Below are 16,298 nucleotides of genomic sequence, written 5' to 3'. Positions count from 1 at the left end.
ATACAAATAGAACAACGTCTCCCCCAAACCCTATAGGCTGTATCATTAATGTGGTGACACGGCAATTTGCATTTTATTTCCTTGTTATAAAAAAAAAAAAAAAAAAAAGTTTTTTGTTTTAAGCCCCGTTAGAAGTACTTCAAAGGCAGCAGGGCCAGGCAGCGGCTGCGCGGATCGGAGTGGCTCCGGAGAAGTTTGCGGAGGCTTTCCTGGCAGGCGAGCCCCGCGTCGGTGCCTGTGGTTCTGGGGAAAAATAACAAATATTTTCAGGCAGGTGGGAGAAGAGCCCGGCACCGTCGGTACGGAGCGGGCTGGGCGGGAGCAGCCGGGCACCCCCCGTGCCCCTCGCTGGGGCGATGGGGGGTAGAAGAAGGGGTGATGTGTGGGGCTGGGGAGGGAACCCAGGACCCCATCTCAGGGGCTGCTCGCTGGGGGAAAAAGGAAGGAAAGGGGCAGCGCGCTGCTCCGCAGAGCCGTTGGCAGCGTGCCGGCGCTTTCCCCGGCTCTACCGCCGTCCCGGCGCGTGCGTTTGTTCCTGCGACGGGAGCGCCCGGAGCCAACCTCCGGAGCGCCGGCCATTTTCCAGGCGAGAGCAGATCGGCTCAAGCGCTACCTTAAGAAAAGTTATGCGTGACTATATTTAAGGAAGCGGGAGGGGGTGTGCGCTGGCCCCATCCCAGGGCCCTGCGCCAGCACCCGGCCTCGACGCCGGCCGCGCGCGCAGGTGTCCGGACGCTTCTCCTCCGAGCCAGCCCTCGCCTCGTCGCCGCCTGCAAATGCTCAGCTTCTTCTGGCTGAGGTGAGGCTCACCGAGGGGCTGGGGGCTAATGGGGACAAGGAGGGGGAATGGGAACGGACCCCAGGACTGGGTGAACGGGAGCCAACGGCCGGCGTCGCTCCGGAGACTTCCACGCCCGGCGCCGCAGCGGTGGCTTGTCGTGGCTTGCGTCGGCGCCGGGCGGCTCTGCCCCGGGGTGGGGGGAATGTGGGGTGAAAGCCACTTGTGCCCCCCCGCCCCGGCTCGCGGGGGGGATGCCCTCTTGCCCTCGCAGCCCAAGGCGACGTGGCGCCCGCCGGCTGCAGCGGGGACAGCGGGGGACAGCCGGCAACATCAACCCCTGCCCAGGTCTTTCTGGGTGTGCCGGGAGGGGTGCCGGGGGCGTTTGGCTTGAATCAGAGTTTTTTCGCTTAAAAGTGGAGGGGCAGATATTTGGGAAGCACGGGCACAGGGCTGCCGGGAATGCCAGCGTCGTGGGAAGGGCAGAGGGGTGCGCCGGGGCTGGCTGGGGCGGCATGGGTGGCCGGATGGCGTGGGTGGCATGGCACCGTGGTGGTCTCTGCCCAAATGGTCTCAACTGCGGTGGTCTCCACCCCGGTGGTCTCAACCATGGTGACCACCACGGTCAAGACCATGAGGGTGGAGACCGCTGCACCGTCATGGTCTCCGCTGTGGTGTTCTCCACCGTGGTGGTCTCGACTGCGGCGATCTCCGCTATGGTGGTCTCCAACTTGGTGGGCACAACTGTGGTTGTCTCGACCGTGGTGGTCTTGATGCTACGGCAGTCTCCTCCCCGGCAAAGCCGTGGGCGGCAGGGCAAAGGTTCCTGGGCTGGGCGATGCTGTTGGGTGACCCCACACCGCTTAATTTTGGCTCTGGTGGTGTTTGCAGCTGTAACGGGGTGATGCACAGCTTCGGTCTCCCCCTGGGCTGGAGGCAGCAGTGTCAGGGGACCTTTGTCCCCCGGGATGGTCCCTGGGGGCACTTTACCCCCGTGCCGGCAAATTGGCACCAGCCTTCTCGGGAGCCTCCTGAAAGCCGCAGAGAGCAGCTGGGCAGGGACATGGATGGGGCTTGGGGCTGCAGGCACGGCCAGGGCTGGGGATGCTTCACCCAGCGTTGGACCGAGCGGTGTAGAGGGACGTGAAAGGGCCGGAGTCATCCCTGGTGCGCTCACCCTGACCGAAGGTTTCCCATGGGTGCTGGATGTAAAACCGTCGGCCCCTTGTATGGGGAGTCGTCCTTGCGGCCCCCCCCCCCGCTGCCTTAGGGCCTCGGTTTGCACTTTCCTGGCCCCACGCCTCGCTTTGCTCCATGAAACCCTAGGGAAAGCATGACGTCTGGTCCCAAAAATACAACTCACAGGGTGCCCTGGCCTTTCTTCTGTGCTGACTGCCCTCCACAAAGGAGCCGGCACCCTGCACCCAAGCAAGCCCTGTGGGTCTTGTCCTGGGGACCCCGCTCCATCCCGGCGGGCATGGGGTGATGGACCTGAGCCAGGCTGGGCATCTCTGCCACCGCTTGCCGGTGAGGGTCCCGCTGGAGGGGACATCTCCCCCTGCACGAAACCTGCCCGTCCCATCCCTGGGAGCACCGGGGCTTTGCCGCTGCCGGCAGTGGGACTGGCGGGCCGGGTCTCAGGGGAAGGAGAGCCCTCGCTGCCCTGTCGAGATGGCAGAATTTCCCAAAGTAGGTCAGGTTAATTTTTTAACGCGTGCAGATTTGCTTGTTACCATGGATATTGCTCAATTATACACCAATAATCCCCCATGAGAACTTCATTGTCGCCACTTTCTTCCTCCCCATCTCCCTGCCTTTTTTCTTTAAATATTCCCAGGGAGGAGTAAGGAGACCAGAGCCAGGAGAGGGAAAATGGCACTTAGGCGTTTGGGAGGTGGCGGTGGGGTGGTGGGATTGCTCTGGAAGGCAGGCAGGGGCTGCTCGAGGTGTGGGGCTGCCCCAGTCTGCCCAGAACCCCCCACAGCCCAGCACCCGGACCCCTACCCCGGCTTCACCCTCATCCCTCCCTCCCATCCACTGCTTGGGGGTGGCTAAAGCAAACACCCCGCTTCCAGCGGGCTCGAGGATTTGGGGGAACAACCGCTCTCCTGCATCCCTGCCTGGCAGCATCCTGAGGGCTGCGGGACCCAAGAGGGTTTTGTGATGGAGGCTCCCCCAGGCTGGTGGTCCCCCAGCGCTTTTCCAAGAGGCCAGCACCCAATTCAGCAGCAGAGACCATCCCCGGAGCTTGTGGGTGCTTTGGTGCTGTGGGACACCCTCCCTGCCAGGGTATAGGAGAGCAGTGGGGTGCCATGCGGTCCCTCTCCCCCAGTATTCATGGAGCCATTGGGGTGTCTCCCCCTCCGCGCCATCCCCCCAATTTGCTCTGCAAGCTCCTTATGCCTTCGGCAGCGCAGGAAGCGAGCGTGGCAGGAGGCAAGAAAAATACTCTGCTGGAAAGGTTTTTTTTCTAATGCAAACTTTTTTTTTTTTTGGGTAGAAGTGGGTCACTCGAGGGGTGACAGAGTAAGAGCATCATCGCCTGGGTACTGCATCCCGTTGCCATGGTGACCTGAGGGCTGCATCAGTCAACAGCTTTAAAAATGTGACAGTTGAGTGAGGCTGAAGATTTTAATGAGGACAGACACTTGCTCGCTTAGTTTCGATAACCGAATACTCTATAAATACCCACCGGCTGAATGGTTCTGAGTCTCTGGAGCGTGTTTGCAAAGTGTGGCCAGGGCGCTCCCCTTCCCTGGGCAGACCCTTGTGCTCCAGGGTGGGAGCGTGGGCTGGGGCCGTCTTGGAATTAGCTGGGGGGGGGCAGATAAATACAAAGCAAACGGCTCTTTTTTTACCCCCTCCTGCTAACCCAACCCGGGGGATAAAGTGACACGATTGCAGAGCCAGGAGCAGGTTTGGGTTTCCGAGGTACGTGCCGTGCAATCCCCCAACGCTGGCTCTTGTGAAGGGCTGACAGCGCTGGAGGCGAATCTGCCGCTTTCACTTTTTTGTCCCCGTACCAAAATCGGCCGGTCCTCTGCCTCGGGGAAGGAGCTGCCGCCTCCGGCAGCCCGGTTGGACTGGCGTGGGAGCGGGATGTTTGCTGGGACAGCTGAGGACAACACCGAGGGCCCGTCGGTGTTGTGTTTAAAAGCAAACTGTAAATAGAAAGCCTCTTCCACTTCTTTTTGCGGCATCTCCCACGCTGACTTTCCTTGTGATGCCACCACCGTGTCCAGCCGGGACCCGGTCGCAGTGCACGTGGCCGGCGAGCCCGGCGGGCACCCAAGGGCACCCAGTGCCCTTGGGGGATGCCAGAGCTTCACAGGCAGAGGGGCCGGTGCGGGGTGCGGCGGCGTTGCCGGCGATAGGCGCTTCCCATTTGCTGCCCCCGGTACCACCCGCACGCCGTGCGAGTCCTGCCCGCTGCCAAAAATATGCTCTTGGCTGTCTTGTGACCGCGGCGGTGTCACCGCGCCGGCCGGGGAAGCTTCAAGACGCAGCCCTCTGTCACATGTAGGAACATGGAAAGTATTGACACAGCGTCACCGGCCGAGGGATCGGCCGCGGCACCGTGCCCTGGGCTCAATCCAGCACCCCAGAATAGCTGGAACTCTTTCCATCACAGCCGGTGAGCGCCGGCCCTGACCCCCAAGGAATGGCAGGCGCGAGCCCTGGGTCTGCCCTTCTCCGTTTCGGCTCCGGCGGCCCCCCTGATAGGTGCCGGCGAGGGGCCGGTGGCATAGGGAGGGACGTCGGCGCGGGGACAAAGTGCGACAACCCGCCACGCAGGCAGACGGTGGCTCTGCGGCACCCGCCACGCACGCCGCCTCGTCCCCGCCGGGGGACAGCCACGGGTGCCCCGCGCCCCCGGCTCTGCTGGTCCCGCCGTAACCGAAGCCACTCTTCTCCTTTCCAGGTGTCTCTTAAAAATGGTCAAGGAGAATATTGTAGTCCCTGAAGAGATCTTGAACTTCTGTTGCAATGGCTTCCAGGTACCCCCCCCGTGCCGTGCAACTAACCCCGGGGTCCCTGTGGTGCTGGCAGCTACTAACCACGGCTGTGCCGGGCAGATGCCAACCTGTGCCGGGAGCCGCTCTCAGCCCCGCACCGGCTCCGGTTGCACCCGCTCCCCACGCGTTCCCCGTCAGCATCCCTGGCCTTTTGCTGGCTACCGCAGGGTCAGGGCTGTTCCCACAAGGTGCCGGCTTTTTCCCTAAAATTTAGAAATAGCAAGCGCCGGGAAAATGAGCCGCGAGAGCTCCGGCCAGGCTGGCTGCTCGCTTTGCAGCAGGCAGCTTTGGAGGTCTTTGCGTTGCTGGCTCGTACCCCAGAGCCTGCCGGCTTCCCGAAATAGCTCCGTGGTACTCGTGTAGGCACCTCGGCACGTTGGGAAACAGCCCGGGAGGTTCGCAAAGGGGTTTGGAGCCCGCTGGAGGGGCTCCAGCAGCCGGGGGTCCGTCTCACTGCGGGATGGGGGGGCCCTTTGCCGTAGGCTTGGCTTGCTGCGTTCACCACCGTCCCCGCTAAGCCGAGGTTTGTGCTGTTCCTGGGATGTCGTGTACCAGTAGCTATGGAAACAGAGGTTAGACCCGCTAGAGAAAAATGCTATTCTGAGAGGCGGTGAGCTCAGGGTAGTCGGGAAAGCTTCATTTTCGGCATAAAGCCATCCTTAAAAGAAGCCGGGCAAAGCAAAGGGCAAAGGAGCTGCTGCAACGGGGCTCTGGCAACAAGTGCTGTAAACGGGAGCCACAGTGGGAGCAGAAAGCGGAAGGAAGGGCCGTAACAAAGTCCAGACGGCTCCTCGTGTCTCCTCAATTACTCACCAGGCTAAGCGAGTTCACCCCTTGTGTAACACGGCTCACTTGACGTCTAATCAGCTATTTTTTCTTGCCGGCACAGTCGCAATACCAGCCTCTCTCTCCCAACCCGCCTCCCGCCGGGGCGAGAGGCAGGAGGGGCTCCGTGCCCGGCAAACTGCAAAGCCAACAAGGAACATATTTGACTGCGCAAACAACCCCAAACCGAGGATGCTTTCCCCTCCCTCTGCTTGTACCAGACGGGAAAAACTGCTTTCGCTGTTTCCTTTGGTGGAGGGGGGTGTTGGTGGAAGGTGTGGAGCATCGCTGCGTGCCCAGCCCTGGGCACAAGACCTGGGAGCGCAAAACCTCCCTTTGCTGCGGCACCCTAAAAATGAAGCTGTCGGGGGAGCAAGCTTCCTTCCCAGAGAATTGGTTAACTTTGGGAGGGGGTTTTGCACGTTTTTTGGGAGGAAGCAGCTGGGTTGGGTGACAAATGGCCTGGCAACCCGCAGCGATCACCAATGGAGCTCTTTTCGGAGGGATTTTTTTTTTCCTTTCGGCTGAGGGCATCACGGCTTTGGCGATGGGTTGGGTGGGTTTTGGTGGTGCCCGGGGCCGTGCGGGGCTGGGGGGTCCTGCTGGCTCTGTGTGGGGAAAGGGGCTGCGTGGGTCATCATTTTCTCAAGGGATTTTTCTCCCGTTTGGGTAAATGGAGCTCTCGTCCCCCACAGGGTTCGACCTCTCCGCCGCGTGCCCGGGAGCCAGGGGAGCGGGAAGAAGCTCCGGGAGCCATGGCGAGCCCCTCGCCCACCGGCAACCCCACCGAGGTGCAGATGAGCCAACTGGTGCTGCCCTGCCACACCAACCACCGCGGCGAGCTCAGCACCGGCCAGCTGCTCAAGTGGATCGACACGGCCGCCTGCCTCTCCGGTAAGCCATCGTCTCCCACCGGAGCCATCGTCCTGCCGGGCCGGGAGGGAAGGGACCTGGCAGTGTCGCCAGGAGTTAGCTCATCGGCGGCGTGCCCGGCGGTCCAGTGTCGTCCCTTGGAGCTGACGCCAGCTGGGGACCCGCGTCATGCCATTTTGCTGAGTAATTAGTGAACGGGAGCAGGATGAGAGGGGGAGGAGACGTGCACTGCAGCACGCACGCTTGCTTGGGGACAGATCAAAATCGACGTCTGCTTCTTCCAAAATGCTGTCCTTTTCCTTGCCTGGTGCGCAGGGCACGGCGAGACCCGGCTGGTGATGTCCCCGGCATCCCGGCAGCGGTCAGAGAGCTCTGCCGGCTGGGGCTGAGCTCCTCCGCTCAGCGAGAAGCTCACCCTGCCAAGCGTACCGTGGGTCGCTGAGCACGGGGAAAGGAAAACGGGTGCAATATTGCAGTTTGATGAGGTTCCCAGGGCAATTTTGCAGTTTGAGGTTCCCGGAGTCCCAAGGGAAAGCCAGACCGGCGGGGCAGCTTTAAAATATTTGCTGTGTACGGGGAGATGGTATCAGCTGTCAGTGCATCCCCGCAGCGGCTGAAAGCATCGAGGGAAGGCAAACAGCAGAGCCACACGCCTCCAGTTCCAACACGCCCTCCAAACCCTTAAAACATCTGCAAACCCACTCTGCTATGGGGTGGAGAAACCCCAAACCCCACTCTCGTCCCCTGCAAACGCGGCAGATGGGCACAGGCAGGCAAAGGGACACTAGCCAAGCTTTCAGCGGTGTCACCAGCCCCGAGGCAGCGGCCGTGGGGCAGAGGAGCATCCATGCTCTTCGCACGCTCGTCGTGTTGCTGCAGGTTGCTGATGCAGTTTGTTTTTCCTTTCCAGCCGAGAGACACGCTGGCTGCCCATGCGTCACGGCTTCCATGGATGATATCTATTTTGAGCATACCATTAGGTAAATACTCCGCTTTCTAGCGGGGCATGCGCGGGGGAGGCAGATGGGTTTTTCCCCGTCTGCCGGGTGCAACGTGGACAGTGGGGCTGGAGCCAGGACAGGGAACAGCATGTTTCGGAGGGGAGGAGATGCGGTGGCAGTGCCAGGCTCGCAGGGCAGCCAGGGATTGAGGCTCCAGCTCCGCTGTAGAGCTGCGGACTGACTGTCTGCTCTGATTTATCTGCTCTCTGGTCGCCTGGGGAGCTCCTGCTGGGTTGGCTTCCCGGTATTTCCCCCAACCCCAGCTCCTCCCTGGCTTTGTTCAAGAAACAGCTCTGACTTAGTGCTCTGGAAAACTTAAATCTTGCAAATCGTGCCTCTGTAGCAGCCGCGTGGGTGGCTGGCATGCGGCGGAGCTCACCCACCCACCAGGTGCTGGGGGGAGCGGGACCTCCCTGCACATCGCTTTGGGAGATGCACCAGGCTGGGCTTTGCCTGGCCAAAAAACCCCCTCCAAAGCTTGTCCCGGCATCCCTTTGGGCACTGCCCCAGCAGAGGTGCCCACCCCGATGGGCACAGCCCCCAGACTGCCACGTCGCAGGGAACAACATAAGCATTCCCACCAGGCGTAGGTCTTACGTACCCAAGGTGGTCTCCTCCCTTACCACCCCCGGTAAACCCAGATGCTGCCACGCAGAGCCCCCATAACCCCCCGTGCGGGGGGATACCTGTCCGCTCACCTCCTGGGTACCATCTCAGGGGACTCGGCGGGTGTTTTGGTGCAGGGTTTTGGCACGCTTACGAAGATGCTCGCAGGGTCCGATGGCAGAGGTGCCTGCGTGCTGGCAGAGGGGTTTTTGGCACCCCCGCCCCCTGGCTGGCTGAAGGCTGGCCCAGCCAAGCAAGCTGTGCCGTATAGGATCCATGCAGCTCCCCACCATGCAGGTCTGCCCACTGAGGACAGAGACCAGTGCGGGCACGCAGGGCTGGCATCGGGGTCCCAGGCCTTTGGCTGATGTGTTTGGTGCCAGGAATTCCGACTCGCCCTTGGGTTTCACCGTCATCCCTAGGAAACGTTAAACTCCCACTTTCTCATTCTCATGTCAGATGTTGCGGTGCTGGTGGGTCAGCAAGCCCCTGGCAGAGGCAGGGCTGGCACCGTGGGGGTCGATGCCCTTGCTCCAAGCAGGCTCAGCGGGTGCCGTGCCCAGCACCGCGCAGCTCCAGCTCCTGGGGGAGCTTTGCCCGGGAAGCTTTTCCCCCGTGGGTTTCGGGAATGGGAGGACGAACCCAAGCCCTGCTCCCAAGAGTTAAATCAAGCCCTGCAAGGCACTCGCCCCTCCGTGGGGGTGAGCCAGGCACCGCTCCAAGGGGTCAGGGAATTTGTGCCGCTCCTGGCTCAGATCCCACTTGCTGTGGTCCAGCTTAATGCTCCGAGCAAGGGGCCTGGCAGGGATTTCCCACAGAGCTGTTTGTTTGAAGGCAGAAGAGCTTTGGGCGGCGTTGGCCGTCTGCTCTCCTCTTTCTCCGGGTGTTTGTGCTTTCTGCCGCCCTCCCACCGCGAGGGAGAGGCAGGGAGGAGCTGTAGGTGCTTGGGGGCTCAGGGGAGCCCCCCAGAACATCACTGACTTCAAAACTCACCAGCTGGCCATCAGATGGTCGCCATCCCTCAGCCCTGCCCCGTGGAAATGCAGCCTCCCGGGAGGATTGCACGTACCCTTGAGCCAGGGTTCGTGTGGGTTTTATGGCACCGGCTTGTACCGTTTGATAAGGAAAAAGAAGACAAAGTATTTTTGGGCCGTACTATAGACAGCCGGGGCTGCCAACGCACCTGCCCGGACCCCTGCCTTTGCATGCCCCTCGCCACAAACCCAGCCAGAGCATCCGTGCGACCACTTCCATCGCCTCTAACCCTCTCCTCTATCTTGCTTTTTCTTTTCGCACCAGCCAGCCGTATATAAACCCTCCTGGGCAGCGGGACGGGAGGAACGGTGTCTGGTACGGACGTTTGCAAGCCCTAGAGCAGCCGGCCTAACGCAGCGCTGCCGTGAGTTGGGAGCATTAACCCCACTGACGTGGCGTGGCATGGCCTGGGAGGTGCACGGAGGCTGCTCACGTAACCCTGCTAACGTTTCAGCGTGCCGTGGCGGGCACAGGGTTGCCACTGGGCCCGGGGTCCGTGCCCGAGGCACCGTCCCAGCCTCGTGCCGCCCCTGCTCCAGCCAGAGCCAACGTGCAAAGCCTGTCGAGTAGCTGAGAGGATTACGGTCGTTTGAAGCCAGAAGTTGTGGCAGGGGGCAAGGAGGAAGTTACGGTGCCGAAGCACAAGCTGACTCTTCCTCAATTCTGGTTTTGAGCCCTCTGTGGTACAACTGCGGTGGCAGTTGTAGGGTGTGTTCTTACACTGCGTTTTTCTAGCACTGGTCTCTTTTAGCGGATGAGGAATACTCCTGAATCAATAATGCATTCGGTAAAGATTCTGTTGGTGTCACCAATAAGCTGCATTTGGTCAGTACCAGTCTGAAGTAGGTTAGGCTGCAGAGCTGAAGCTGTCTGTGTGTTTACTCTGAAGCCTACTGAAGGCCCAGAGGCGAGCACCTGGACTCTGTGAACAGCAGTTTGCTGCCAGCAGATGTTTCATGTGAGATATGGTGCAAAACGCCCCTGGCCGGATCCTGCCTCCTGCTGTCTCCCAGTGTCCCAAGGTGTCCATCACTGGGAGGCCCTGGAGAAGAGGAGGGATGGGAGCAGTCGAGGTGCTTCTGCTGCCACCGGCTGAGGGCCTGTGGGGAGGCCCCACGGGTGCCCCTGTTGTGCAGGACAGCGCACGTGAGGCTGGAGGAGCCGTTTGCTCTGGCAGGAGCTTGCATGCCCGCATGGGGGGGGGTGCCAAGCAAGCCTCGGGCACCTCTGCACCCCTCAGGTGTCCCTGCAGCACCCCAGACCTGGAGACCTGTTTGTGCACAGCTGCTCGGGGGTGACATCTCACCACCGGGCTGGACGCCCACGGGTTCCCACGGCTGGGGGTGGCTGTCCCCATGTCCTGCCGGCCATCCCAGCATGTCCCCACGGTCCCAGGCAGCTGCTACCACAGCGGGCAGCGAGCCGGAACGCCGCAGCGGCTCGGCGTGGAGATGCTCAGCACCGGCGCGTGTGCCGGATAACCACGATAACCCCCGCGCGCTTTCTTCTCTTTCTGTTTTTCAGCGTCGGGCAAGTTGTCAACATCAAAGCCAAAGTGAACCGAGCCTTTAACTCCAGCATGGAGGTTGGTGTGCCTCCCCCCGCCTTCACCCCCACCCCTGCCCGTCCAGCCATCTGCACCCCGTCCCCGCCGCGAAATACCCAAATCCTCCCGCGGTTCCCAGCTTTCACCCCTCGTGTCAATCCCTTCCCGCTGGGTCTGGCCGGTGGTGGGATGCGGGTCCCCGGGGAGCAGAGCCGGCTCTCAGGGGTGCCGTGCCCTCTCCCAGGTGGGCATCCAGGTGAGCTACGAGGACCTGTGCAGCGGGAAGCACTGCAGCATCTGCAAGGCGTACGCCACTTTCGTGGCACAGGGCCCCCCCGGCAGCAAGGTGACCGGCGGCCGGTGGCCGTGGGGGTCTCGGTCGGCCCCTGCGTGGAGGCAGTGAGGAAATGGCCTCTTTGGGGAGAGACAAGCTGGGCTGGGTCCGGCTTGCCATCACGGCACGTGCTGGCGCTTCGTGGCTATCTGCACACTATCGGGTTGGTGACGCCTTATGCTATGCGTGTGGGGGTGGCACGGTGGGGTGCTGGGCTCTGGGCATGGAGGGCACCCACCTGCTGCTGCCATCCCCTCCTCTGTGCCCGGAGTAATCCAGTCGTAGGAGCCATTTTCCCTCTGGCCCCTCCGTAAGCGGCTATAATATAATCTAGAAGGAGCGTGGCTGGCTCCGACACACATACGGTGGGACGTACGGTTCTACCGGAGCGCATGCCGGCACCCAAAGGAGCCCTGCCTTCTCCCGCAGCAGGATTGCACCCCATCTGTGTCCCCTTTGCAGGTGAAACTGAAGCCGCTGACCCCGCAGACGGAGGAGGAGAAGATAGAGCACAGCATCGCCGCCGAGCGCCGCCGCATGCGGCTGGTCCACAAGGAAACCCTCAAGGACCTCCTCACCCGCAGCCCCCGTGAAACCGGTACCGCGTCCCGCAGCCCGCGCTTCCAGTCCCAAAATAGCCCTGACGCCCACCGGTGACATCCTCCTTCCTCGGTGGGATGCTGGGGAGGGGAAGAGTGGTAACCTTGTTCTCCCCCCGCGGCAGAGCTGGAGACGCGGGACGGCAGCGCGGCGGTGCCGGCGGAGAAGACGCGGGTGGAGAGCGTGGAGCTGGTGCTGCCCCCGCACGCCAACCATCAGGGCAACACCTTCGGTGGGCAGATCATGGCCTGGATGGAGAATGTGGCCACCATCGCAGCCAGGTGACCCAGCAGGGGTTCAAGGGAGGGGGGGGACGGCATGCCCGGAGGGGACACGCTGCCAGACCAGTGTCCAGCGGGGTCGGACCACAGCCGGGTTGTAGGGACCCTCCAAAGGGATGGTCCCCAGCACGTCACCGCTTGGGCGATGCCATACAGGGAGTCCCACGGGTGCGTGGAGCTGGAGGACCCCAGGGAAGGGTTCACACTCACCCCAGTCTGCTTATTGTCCCTTCTCATGGCTGGTTTTGGCAGTTGAAATCCAGGGGTGACATTTTTGGGGGTCTCCTTGGCTCTCACTGGGTTGGGGAGGGTGCATGGGGCTGCCGGGGCGTGGGGCCACGTCCAGGGGCGCTAACGCTTGCCCCCCCCCAGCCGACTGTGCCATGCCCACCCCACGCTGCGGGCCATCGAGATGTTCCACTTTCGGGGACCATCGCAAGTCGGGGACCGCCTGGTGCTCAAAGCCATCGTCAACAACGCCTTCAAAAACAGGTGGGTGCTGGTGGCAGGGGTCCCCATCCCACCCTCCCGGCGGCTCTGCGCACCCTCACCCCTTCTTCTCTCCCCTCTCCCCCTCAGCATGGAGGTGGGGGTCTGCGCCGAGGCGTACGGCCAGGAGATGTCCATCAGCCGAAGGCACATCAACAGCGCGTTCATGACCTTCGTGGTGCTGGACCAGGAGGGCCGACCCTGCACCCTGCCCATGGTGGCACCCGAACCGGGGGTAAGGATGGGCAAGGCTGGCTTCTCCCCGCCGCGGTGGCACGGGACCCCCGGGAATCCCACTTAGCCCTGAATGGCTCTTGGATTCACAGCAAAACAAATGCAGTTTTACGATGATGGAAATCAAATTGCTCGATAGCAAGTGAATTAAATTGATTGCTCGGTATAACTAATAATAAAATAAACCACTTGCCCGTGCAGAGATGGAGATGTATTAGCCATGCAAGGCTTAACAGAATATTGCCGGCAAGTTTGAGCTCATCTTTTCTCTAATTTAGGGGAAAGAATGCAAATCTTTTACGTTGTTTTCACCTTTCAAAGCACCCTGATTCATCATTTGCTCAGATCCAAATATTTAAGACAACCTGTTACGAGAGCACGGCGGCAAAGCAAACGCTCGCATGTCTCGGGGTGCATTGTAGTAGGAGTGAGCGATGGCATTGCCTTCCCCTTGGCTGATCTGTGCCCACCTACCTGATTTTTTTTATGCCTTAGAACTAGGAATCTTCTCCTACCCTGCAGGAGAGCGTCTCATGGCCAGAGCTGGGCTCCCTGAAACTGCTTTTCCACCTGCTTTGAAGCACTGCGCTATTGCTTTCTTTGAAATAAGCTGCTTTTTTGGGTTTTTATTTCCTGGGAGGGGACATTTGCACATGCTAGGGGGTGCGATTTATGTTTCAGCGGCTGTTTGCAGGTCTGCAGCCGCAGCGAGGGTTTTTTCCTAACGTGCCAGTGCCTGTCGCTTGGTCACAGCACGGTGGCAATGCCGAAATAGCTCACAATTAATCACTAACCACCACCGCCAGCGTAGCTGGGGCAGCAGCCGGCGAGCACAGAGGCTTCACCTTCCAGCCTGTCCCTGCTGAACATTTTGCCCGCTCCCAGAAAGATATCTGGCGTTCCCCCCCCCCCCTTTCCTTTTCCTATTAACCTGATGCACTTTTCTCATTTATCAGGATGGAGTGAGGAGGTACAGAGAAGCCAGTGCTAGGAAAAAAATTCGGCTGGACCGGTGAGCAGAAAAAGCAAGTGGGATGCGGGGATGGAGGGGGGGGGGCTCAGCACTGGGATACAGGGACAGTCTGTGGGTGGTTTGTGTCCCACCGTAAGGGAAATTGTTCCTTTCCCGCAGAAAATACGTCGTCTCCTGCAAACAGACCGAGGTGCCGCTCTCCGTGCCCTGGGACCAAAGCAACAAGGTAGGGTGCTGCCCCGCGGGAGTCGCTGCCTCCTGCCCCCCCCTTCCCGCCCCTGACGTGTCGCCCCTGCCCCAGGTTTATCTGAGCTACAACAACGTCTCTGCGCTGAAGACACTCGTAGCCAAAGCCAACTGGGCGCTCGCCAGGGAAAAGGAAAAGGTACGAAAACCTGCCCCTTCCCCCCGGCGCTGCTTCTCGCCCCCCCAAAGCGTGGGCAACCCGGCGGGGGGCTCGGCAGCGTTGAACGCGTCCCAGCCCTCGCCCTGTGCTCCCCAAGGTGCGGATGTACACGCTGGAGGAGGACAAGTTCCTCTCCTTTCGCATCGAGATGTCGGTCCGCATCGCCGCCGGCCGAGCCTTCTCCCTGCTCTCCGACCTGCGGCGCCGGCACGAGTGGGACAGCCACTACGCGTGAGTGCTGCGGGGTTTCCCAGGGACACCCAGCCCTCTCCAGAAATCACATCCCTGAATTTAAGGCTCATCACTGAACACCCCTTTGGGCTTTCCTGGGAGCGAGCGTGTTGGCCTGGAGCCATTATCGCTCCTAGAGACCTTTCACCATGTGGCCCTGTCCTGGCTCTGCCTGGGCTGATGGCTGCACTTTGCTGCAGAAAACGTATATTTTGGGTCCCCCAAAATATTTTGGGTACGGTGGTGGGCTGTAAATGTGTAAGCCCCCTGACTTGGAGGCCACAGCGGGGTTTTTTTCACCGGTCCCCTCCCGCCTCGCAGGAGTGCCGAGCTCGTCCAGCAAGTAGATGATGACGACATGATCTACCACGTGGTGAGCCAGACGCTCAGCCATGAGAACAAGCCGCAGGACTTTGTCATCCTGGCGTCCCGACGGAAACCCTGCAGCAAGGGGTAATCCGTCCCCGTCCCCGACCCCCCTGCTCCCTGCCAGCTGGGCTGCGCCGGCTCATCGGGCTCTCTCTCCTCCCCAGGGACCCCTACGTGGTGGCCTTTCGGTCGGTGACGCTGCCCACCCACCCCGCCAGCGCCAGCTTCACACGGGGGGAGACGCTCTGCTCCGGCTTCTGCATTTGGCCAGAGTCGGAGGAGATGAGCAAGGTGGGATGCTGCGGCCGTGTCGCGGGGCCGTGCCGCCCACGCTCCATCAGGGAGGCTCTTCCATCCCCACGTGCCCCTACTAACCATCTCCTGTGCCTCGCAGGTGGCTTACTACAACCAGGCTACGCCAGGGTACCTCAACTACGTCACCACCAACGTGGCAGGACTGTCCTCCAACTTCTGCGCCACCTTCGAAGCCTGCGAGAAGTTCCTGCTGAAGAACAAGGAGGACCTGATCGTGCGGCTGCAGGATCTCTAGAGCCACGGCACCCCTGCTGACAGATGGACAGACAGACGAGGTGGCACCTTGGTGGTGGAAGGGGACACGGGACGGTGGCACCCAGACCCTGCCTCCCCTGGGGGCTTTGGCCCGAACGAGGTCCCAGGGGCTGGGCATCACTCTACTGTCTTGCCCCTTGCACTGATGCGTCATGTCTTTTCTTCTTCCTTTTTTTTTTTATTTAGAAATTTTATAAGCTGATGTACAGGACTTGGTTTTCTAGTTCACTTAATGCTACTTGAATCTTTATATGATCCAAAGTCTTCCTAACACTGATTTTTTTTTTTTTTAAACTATTTCTTTATGGGGGAAACTGGTTCCCTTCAAGGCAGCAAAGGGACAGAGGGGGCAGTGATGTGGGGATGGTGCCGTATCCCTCCCCGGTGCAGACGCGGCCGGTGGAGCATCTTCCCCCGTGGCTGCCCGGTGCTGCTCGTCTTCCCAGGCGAGACAGGCAAACAGCTCCTGCTCCCGACGGGCTGAAATCCCACCTCACGGGGCTGTGGAAAGAAGGAGTGGCAATAAAAATGCATTAAAAGAAAAAAAAAAAAAATCTGTATCTACTCTGGGTGAGTGTCTGCTCCAGGGGTTTGCTGTGCGGCTGCCTGGCCGGCGAGCGTGGGGTGGGGGTCCCGCACCCGCAGCACACCCCGGGCAAGTGCCGTTTCCCTGGGCGAGCAGGGGGACGGGGCTGCTCAGGGTCGCCCACCCCGAGAGCTGCTGCCCGGGGTTCAGGGGGACGCGGGGGTCCTTTGAGGCAGGTCTGTGTGCCGCGGGAAGGAGGGTGTCAGCCAGCGCTCCCCGCGAGTGGCTTTGGGGACCGCCCGGTGGGATTGCCACCACGGCAGGGGCGGCGCGGGCTGGTGCAGAGCCGTAAACCCCCAACTGCCTCAGCGGCGCCGAAAAAGCAAAGAAAAGACAAAGCCAAACCTTGTTTCCCTGCATCTGAGCAAGGCTGACGAGGACGTGGCGAGTAGGCGCGGGCAGATGCTGAAACCCAGAGTGTCCAAGGCTTCGATACCCATCCCTAATTGCCCCCAGCACTAATGACCTGAGAAGTCCACAACAGCAGAGGATGGGGTTAGGGCCATTTCAAAGAGCTCGCTGCCAACCTGCTTCTCCCGAAATGC

At 61.0% G+C, this 16,298-nt stretch overlaps 1 protein-coding gene across 1 annotated transcript; it reads left to right on the top strand.

Moving 5' to 3' along the window:
* Nucleotides 1-777: 777 nt before the first annotated feature.
* ACOT11 (acyl-CoA thioesterase 11) lies at nt 778-15,147 on the top strand. Its single transcript, XM_010582329.1, has 16 exons — nt 778-799; nt 6,315-6,513; nt 7,403-7,472; nt 10,659-10,719; nt 10,925-11,026; nt 11,477-11,612; nt 11,739-11,895; nt 12,268-12,387; nt 12,475-12,619; nt 13,575-13,630; nt 13,751-13,817; nt 13,893-13,976; nt 14,095-14,228; nt 14,550-14,681; nt 14,762-14,888; nt 14,992-15,147. The coding sequence occupies exons 2-16, from the start codon at nt 6,375-6,377 to the stop codon at nt 15,145-15,147; spliced, it is 1,686 nt and encodes a 561-aa protein (XP_010580631.1). The 5' UTR covers nt 778-799; nt 6,315-6,374.
* Nucleotides 15,148-16,298: the final 1,151 nt, after the last annotated feature.

This window comes from Haliaeetus leucocephalus, unplaced genomic scaffold (genome assembly GCF_000737465.1).
Source record: "Haliaeetus leucocephalus isolate CR32 unplaced genomic scaffold, Haliaeetus_leucocephalus-4.0 Scaffold848, whole genome shotgun sequence".
Classification (NCBI taxonomy): Eukaryota; Metazoa; Chordata; class Aves; order Accipitriformes; family Accipitridae; genus Haliaeetus; species Haliaeetus leucocephalus.
This window is presented reverse-complemented; position numbering and strand designations above follow the sequence as displayed.

What these genes read in the sequence shown, in the direction of transcription:
- ACOT11 (XM_010582329.1), top strand. Translation starts at nt 6,375, where the DNA reads ATGGCGAGCCCCTCGCCCACCGGCAACCCCACCGAGGTGCAGATGAGC. An exon ending in CACGGCCGCCTGCCTCTCCG is followed by an intron (nt 6,514 to 7,402) that starts GTAAGCCATCGT and finishes TTTCCTTTCCAG; the next exon opens with CCGAGAGACACGCTGGCTGC. An exon ending in CGGAAACCCTGCAGCAAGGG is followed by an intron (nt 14,682 to 14,761) that starts GTAATCCGTCCC and finishes TCTCCTCCCCAG; the next exon opens with GGACCCCTACGTGGTGGCCT.